General features: G+C 42.3%; 1 protein-coding gene across 1 annotated transcript; it reads right to left on the bottom strand.

The window, feature by feature from the left end:
- Window positions 1–2,684: 2,684 nt before the first annotated feature.
- Window positions 2,685–6,930, bottom strand: SYPL1 (synaptophysin like 1). Its single transcript, XM_033058967.1, has 5 exons — window positions 6,862–6,930; window positions 6,067–6,185; window positions 4,696–4,900; window positions 3,727–3,915; window positions 2,685–2,890 (listed from the first exon to the last, which is right to left on the bottom strand). The coding sequence occupies exons 1-5, from the start codon at window positions 6,928–6,930 to the stop codon at window positions 2,774–2,776; spliced, it is 699 nt and encodes a 232-aa protein (XP_032914858.1). The 3' UTR covers window positions 2,685–2,773.
- Window positions 6,931–7,562: the final 632 nt, after the last annotated feature.

The following is a 7,562-nucleotide window of genomic DNA, read 5'->3' on the forward strand; positions in this document are numbered from 1 at the left end:
GCATGGTCCCAGCTTTACATACTGGTTAGTTCTGGGCAATAGGGGAAAAAAAATAAACAGGTTGCAACTATCCTATGTCCATGGGCAGGTGATGAACCCACAGTCTCACAGCCCTTCACATTAAGGTGGCATCTGTCTTCTTTCTCACCTTCAGTGAGAACTCCACACCCATATCTTCCACTGCTAGCCAAGTGTGCAGCAGAGCCAGGGCCTTGAGGAATTCACCACCCATCACAAGGCACTGTCTGGCTCCATTCTAGCAAGGGTGCTGGGCTGTCAGCTGGTGCTGCAGTGTCCCAGCCCTAGTCTGTGCTGCACAAGGATTTGCCTGCTGAGGCGACAGGGCCAAAGTCATATGGACACCAGAGTGACTCCATTCTGCACTATTGGCACTGGCTCTTGGGGATTTGATGTTGCCAGACCTCTCTTGGATTTAATTTCCTACTGCTTTTCCTGCAGGCTGGTGGCAAAGCTCTCAGCCAACACTGACACCATGCCAGCTCCCACAGAAGGGACTCTCCTGGGAGCTAGCATGTGCACTTCTCAGCATTGTCATGGAGGCCTGACTCCCAGACCACTGATCACAGCAGCCTGAATCACACTGTATTTGCTTCCTTAAACACCTCCTAATGCTAATGGATTCTATTCTTCACTAAGGAGCTCTCTACTGTTGCCCCATGCTGACCCTCAGCTCTATTTTCCTTCACCATCACCTTATAATCCTTTCTTCCCTCTCTGGGTTTCTGATCAAAATCCCCCTCTACAGCATCAGATCAGAGATCATACAGCACTTGATTTGCTAGGGCTGCATAACTATAGCCTGCTACCAGAATAATTCCTGCAGCATGAGAATTTTTATGAGCTTGCTCCACTGATGGCTGCAAGTAAAATTGCTGCCAGCTGAAGATTACTAACCTGTAGAGAGCTGGCAGAGATCCAGACCCTTTGTTCCCTCAGTACAGAGGGATCAAGCACACTGCATCTCCTGATAGCAGTGGTGATTCTTGTGCAGTCAAGATAAAGCTGGTAAATCAGACAGTCACCCCCCTCCCCTGCCATGAGTAAATAAGACACTGAATGTTTTGGTGCTGGCAGCACAAATACCATGTTAATCCAAAGGCAAAGGCTGCTCAGCTCTTTGTGGGTGCCCAGGGTAAATGAGAGCAGCTGCTTACTCCTGCTGCATGATGCTTTCCATTTCATCTCAGCTGCAGGACTCGAGCAGCCATCAAAGCCTGCAGTGTTCTGCATCAGTCCCTCCTCCCTACAAAGGGAAACAAGCTTTATCCTAACAAGCCAGAAGTGCACATGGGGTTACTTTTCCTTTTTTAAAATCATGCTTGCTGTGGACTATACATCACTCTTACCTTGGCCTGTTAACAGCAACCTGGCTCTGTATTTAGCTCTGTGGAACAGGCACACATGCAGCCTGAATTCCTATAAAACAATCCTTTGTTTGTGACTGTTTTACCAGCTTTAATCCTGCCTGTCATGTTCCATCTCCTTGTCTTTTAAAGGAAAGCACTCTGGGGATGGGACACACCTGCTTGTTCTACAAAAAGCACAAGGGTAAGTTTCAGCTTTAAGGAAACATGGGATGTATTTTTGAGTGTGCATGAAATTTCAGTTTTTGTTGAAAAAAACCCAGTGTGCTAAGCTTTCCAACTCTGCTTCACTTGTTGGCCAGACCTCAGCCATCAATAAGGCCTATATTGATCTAATCCATTACTGCTCTCATGTATGCAAAAACACTATTGCCATTTCATAACCAGGCCATGCCAATGACTAATAGGTCTGTTTGTCACAAAGTAGTGAAGCAGATAAATAGACAGGAACATAGTTCTGTTGAAAATATTAAAGGTTAATAAAAATATACTTTAGCCATATCATACATAGCTTTAAATCCCAGAGATTGAAAAACCTAATTCATGTATAATTACCTTTTTTTTTTCTCTTAGACAGTATGAAAATAGGATTTTTAGATTCTAGGATGAAATATGTATTTTTAAATAAACCTGCTTAGTGATGCAAACAAGTGAAAATTGCACTTATTACCTCTCCCAAAAGGCAATTCCAATGAAATTCTAGATAGTTGTAAGTAATAAAAGCTCCTACTCTGAACTGACACAAAGAAGCACTGGGCAGCAGTAGCCTGCAGGAGTGATACATAGGCCTCTTAAATAAAGACAAAGAAACCACGGGGCCCCAGTGTAAAAGCCCCTCCTGTAGCACAGGTAACTCCTCCAGCCATCACAGGCAGTCATAGCAAAAGCCATTCCCCCAGAAGCTACAAAGCCAATGTCTTTGCACCCAGTGCTCCAGCAGTAAGGACCCAAGGCACACTCTTTCAGCAGCAGTCACACTGACTTTATAATATTCTGAGATTACAGTTTACTATAAGATAAATAGCTCTAGCATACCAAACAATTACAATTTGCATTATATACACACTATTATGTCTATTTTCATCACAGTTTGAACAAAACAAAAATAACAGAACAGCTTTTGTATTAGATTTGTCAAAACATTTGTTCTAGGCAGTTCCCAGGGAGCCAGACACCTCAGTAAAGAAGTCCACATGAAAAGACCCAGACATTGTTCCCATTGAATGAGCTGAACAACATCAATGGACAATTTGTCATATCAGACATCTCCCCTTACATCAAACCATAGCACCGAATAGAAGTTTTATGAGTTAGCAGTTATTATTGAAATGAATCCTAATGGCTCTTGGTAGTGTGATGTGAAAGTGCTTCAAAATATCAACTTGTTTTTATACTCCTTCAGTTGGACTATCAGAAATTCTGTTCCATTGGTTGTGCAAGTTGGTGTCCTTGTATAAAAGCCAAACATTTCCTGCCCATAAAATCATATTAAGCAAGCCAAACACCTGTAGGGTAAAGAAAAGAAAAGGTGAGGGAAGAGAATATTAAATTTGTTGTTTGATTGAGTTTTGCTTTTTAAAAAAAGCCAGAATGTCTCTTCAAGGCAAACCAGAAACAAGCACCATCTTTGGCACCCCTTTTGACAAGACATTTCCACACTCTTCAGAGTAATATAAGCTATTTAACAGAGTTCTTTGTGGATCAGATAGTCAGACTTACTCTATACTTTGCGCAGAACTAGAGAAATTATTTTCAGTCACTGAGTACCTCTGCATATGCACTCTCAGACCAAATGACTGATTATTATAGGAGCAGTGAATAACAACTTGAGTTTTGAAAAGCAGGATTCACAAGGAAGATCACACAATAAGCCTAATCTGCTCTGCTATGAAGTGTTCTTTGTATGAACATGAACTTCATACCATTATGTTACAAGGAACCTCAGTTTGATGTGTAAAAATGCTCACAGTTGAGTAAAAATCCAGGTTCAGCACAGCATTACCTCCTTATTTATTTCAATCATCAAAACAACTGGTGGCTCAGTAAGATATTTATGCCTTGGATAAAGGCATAGACACTTAAATGTGTCTGGAAATGCTGCACGTAACAGCTCTAGAGGTAGGTCCTGCAAGTTGTTTCTCTATTTTCTTTAGAAGAAAACTTGTTCCCTCCAGGAAATATTTGCTGTTTTACCACAGTATTAATGGACCTGAATGACAAATAACCCATAAAGAAATCTTAATACAGAGCAACACATGCAATCAGTAGAACAGCACTCCCAGGTAGCATTTGCTGTTTTCCAACACATTTATTGCACCCATATGGCGGAAGGCATACTTACCACAGACACATTCAGAGTTCCCATGCTAGTCACAGAAAGAAAATGGCAAGTTGTTCCTGGTGCTTTGCAGGGTTCAATTGCAGGAATAATGCTGGCTCCTGTGGACACCTTGATGTCAGCAAGCACCTTTGCCCAAACAAAAGTACTGACCAGCCACAGAAAAGCTGTCAAGACACTGATTGCCAGGTCCTACACAAAAGAAATACTCATTAATAGGTTAAAAAAATGCAGGAATATACATGAGAGCAAGGCAGAGACAGTATCAATTATATCACCAAGATAACTGCATCAGTGCTAATGATCACAAGCAAATTTAGTCACTAACAATGTTATAGTCACAACTCAATTTTGATAACCAGCTACAAAACTATGTGTTTGATAGATGCAAAAGACAATCTTAACCCAAGATATCTAACACCTATTCTATGAGAATTTAAGCCAAGATTCAGTAAAGTGAGGGTGATGGGAGAAGGGCAGAGGACTAAAATCTGGATGGCTGACAGGCTAAAATTTGGCTTGAAAGATCACTAAGTCAACTTTCGAGAATGTTATGGAATTTCTCATTCAGAGTTTCAATATTGAAGGTGACTAAAATTCACAAGGTAACTATTCCCCTCTGCCAATTGCAGCAGGTGCTCCAAACAGAGAAAATTTTCAGACTAACAGAGGAGATCCCACCTCCGGAACAATTGCATACTCAAATGCATGATACAAGAGAAGTTATGGTGAAGATACACTTCACCTGGAGTTCATTCCACTGCTTCAATAACTGCATAAGTTGTGATTCCATGAATGGCCAAGGGCTTTGGGACCCTTTTCTGCTTGAGTGCTGTAGGGATACAAGTCTGACATACCTGTGTTCACACTCCATTTAACTTTTGTAATTATTGAATATTCACCAATAATTATTAGCAACATCTCTCATCTCTTTGTAGCTTCAAAGTGTTAAAATATCTCAGTAAGACTTACAGTGAGTGGAAACTTGTTATTTTGCTGATACACATGGTTATATCCAATATACACCACCAGGGCAGCAATGCAGTAGAGGAACACCAACGCTGCCAGTGTAACAAAGAACTGTGCAGGAGAGGAGAAGTTGCCCACGAGGTGGACATCAGTCCAAGTACCACCACAGCCTTTTGGGTCTGGTGCACTAAATACAACAGTATTCAACCTGTGGAGATTATATCCACATAGTTAGAGCTGCTATACAGTGGGAGCTTCACAAAATTACACTTCATGCTTCACAGCAACAACACTTCAGTTGTTTTGTCAATTCTGATTGTACACGTTTACTCCAAAAGATACACTACAGATATGTAAATAATCACTTATCTAACACAAAGGTCTGTCAAGCTATCTGAAGACTGTGCCCAATCTTGCAGTAAGATATACAACAGCACCTTCAGGAGAATAATCCAAATCTCGTTTTAGATCAGTGGAACAAAAAATTCCCAAGTTGGAAGCAGACTTAGCAACACTACTTAAGAGACTGGCAGTTAAACAAGGTGATCAGGACTTAAAAGGCATTACAGCTACAAAAACCCACAAGCACTGAAGCTGAATAAATAAAGCTTTGTGACTAACATCAACCACTGTGACCATCACAGAGTTACTTCAGACCCCATTCTCCCTTCCAAATGCTGTTACAGTGCTGGGTTTTGTGAGCAAATTCTATAATGTTGCAGTGGTTTTTACTGGCTGTCCACTGAATAAATTTTATGTTTATTTATGTTATTATGTTTATTAACATTTATGAAACATCAACCCTGCACCCATCGTCGTTGTGCAGTTGCAAGAGCAAAGAGGAAGACTTCTTCCTCCTGCTTCAGGAAACGGGCCTGTCTCTGCAAGAGCACTGCAATGGCACTGAAGTATTTAGGCATTTTGTGCCCACCATCCTCACCAAGGTAATACTGGAATAAACTGAAGAAGAGGTTTCATTCAGTCTTTGAACAAAAATAGGCTAATGGCACATTCAAAATAATCTTACCTGGACCTTCAAAGCAGCTATAAATTGATGAAGAATTAGGCTGTTAACATTGATTGTGTGTTTTGGCTTACTAATTACTCTCTGCAGCATTCACACACTGCTAGACTAGAGCTTAAGCTAGAGCCATACAGAGCATAACAGCCTATTGCCATTTCTGCCTACTTCTTTCTATAGGGCACTAACAACTACAGTGCTATGAACTATTACAACTAAATATTTTTTGATTACTGTTACAGAGAAGCCAGAAGTTTTGCATCTTTACTTACACGGTAAGTTCATAAGGAGGAGATAGGGAAAAGGGAAATAGGAAGTAATTATCAAGTAATAACTGAAGAGCTAATGCTCACCTGAATGGATAAGCAAAAGTAGCTGTAATTGTTTTGTTTACCACATCTTTGCAGGAAACTAGAAGAGCAGTTTCACCATGAAAGCCTCCACATGTGGCAAAAACAAAGATGGCAAGAACCTATAGGAATTGGTACACAGATAAATTAGTGCACACCACTAGAGCTCAAAGGAAGCAAACTCAACATTTAGCTGAAATAGCTAAAGACAAGAAAGAGCAACAAAGTTAGCAAAAGCTAAAGTATGAACTGATGTCAAGAAGAAAATGCTGAATTTCTAAAATCCAAAAGCATAAGCAACACTGCTAACCACAGCCCATTTAAAAGTGCTTTCTGCTTATTTTATTTACAGCTGCACAGAAATTTTTTGGGGGCTTTTATTTTGTTGGGGTTTTTTGTATGCTAACAGCCAGCATAGTATTTCTTGCAGTTGATAAAGGAAATATTTTTACAAGTCTTGCATATCCACATCTATAAATTCAAATAACTAGAAAGTACATGCTGAGAGTACCACACATCAACTTGACTCTCTAAAAAGCTCTTATTTTCCCTTTTTTCACTATCCAGACCCTAAACCCCCAACCATCAGAGCACACAACACCCAGCAGCACATGTTTACATATCTGTGGTCCAAAGGTGTGGCTGAGGAGCAGCTCAGTGTTGGACACCCAACACCAGCAGCCCGGGGCAGGGTCTGTCAGCCCAGCGACTCACATCTCCCCAGGGCAGCCAGCCCAGGCACAGGAGCAAAGCCAGGCCTGGGGCAGCAGGAGAAGCAACCCCCTCAGCCCCACTCACCCATTCAAGGACCTTAACAAAGCCCAGAGGCTCCAGGAGCATGCTGAAATCCATTCTCAAGCCCACCATCACTGCGAGCCCAAGACAGCCAGCAAGAACCAAGGCCAAACCCAGGGAACTGCTGCAGCATCCCCAGCACCTCCCTATAAGGGCACCCCCTGCCACACCCCCCACCTGGAGATGGGGATAGACCCACCCACAGATGCTCAGCTGGGGCTCTTCAGCCCCGGCCTTGTCTGGGGAAATGATGCAGGGGCTGTCACAAGGGGGAACAGCGCTGGCCGTTTGGGGCAATGATGCAGCAGCGACTTCTTCCTCTCTCCCTTCCTCAGCCTCTTCCTCTCTCCCCACCCAGCACACTTTGGACAGTCACGTGTGTACCTTTGGACAGGTATGTGCTGTACCTTGAGCTTGATGATTTGATGGCAAACAAGGCATAGGCATCTGACAATCCATGTGCTTGCCAAAATCTCATAGACCATTTAAGCTTGAATTGTTTTCTGTGACTGCCCTTTGTTGTTGATATGCTGGTCATCAGTAACAGTGAAGAGCTAAAACTCATGCTGAAGAAGATTTGAGGACTGTCAGAGGGGCTGCCCTCTTCCCTGGCCAGAGACCATGGACAGCCAAGGTGGCCACAGGCACAGCACTCACTGCCACAGTTTCCTGGCTCTGGTTCAAGATCCTGCAGGAGCTTCTTC

This window comes from Catharus ustulatus, chromosome 4, assembly GCF_009819885.2.
Source record: "Catharus ustulatus isolate bCatUst1 chromosome 4, bCatUst1.pri.v2, whole genome shotgun sequence".
In the NCBI taxonomy this organism is placed as follows: Eukaryota; Metazoa; Chordata; class Aves; order Passeriformes; family Turdidae; genus Catharus; species Catharus ustulatus.

Coding starts and splice junctions, on each gene's coding strand:
- SYPL1 (XM_033058967.1), bottom strand. CDS start 6,930: ATGGTGGGCTTGAGAATGGATTTCAGCATGCTCCTGGAGCCTCTGGGC. Junction 4,901..6,066: donor ACTTTTGCTTATCCATTCAG/GTGAGCATTAGC, acceptor TAATCTCCACAG/GTTGAATACTGTTGTATTTA. Junction 3,916..4,695: donor ATAACAAGTTTCCACTCACT/GTAAGTCTTACT, acceptor TCTTTTGTGTAG/GACCTGGCAATCAGTGTCTT.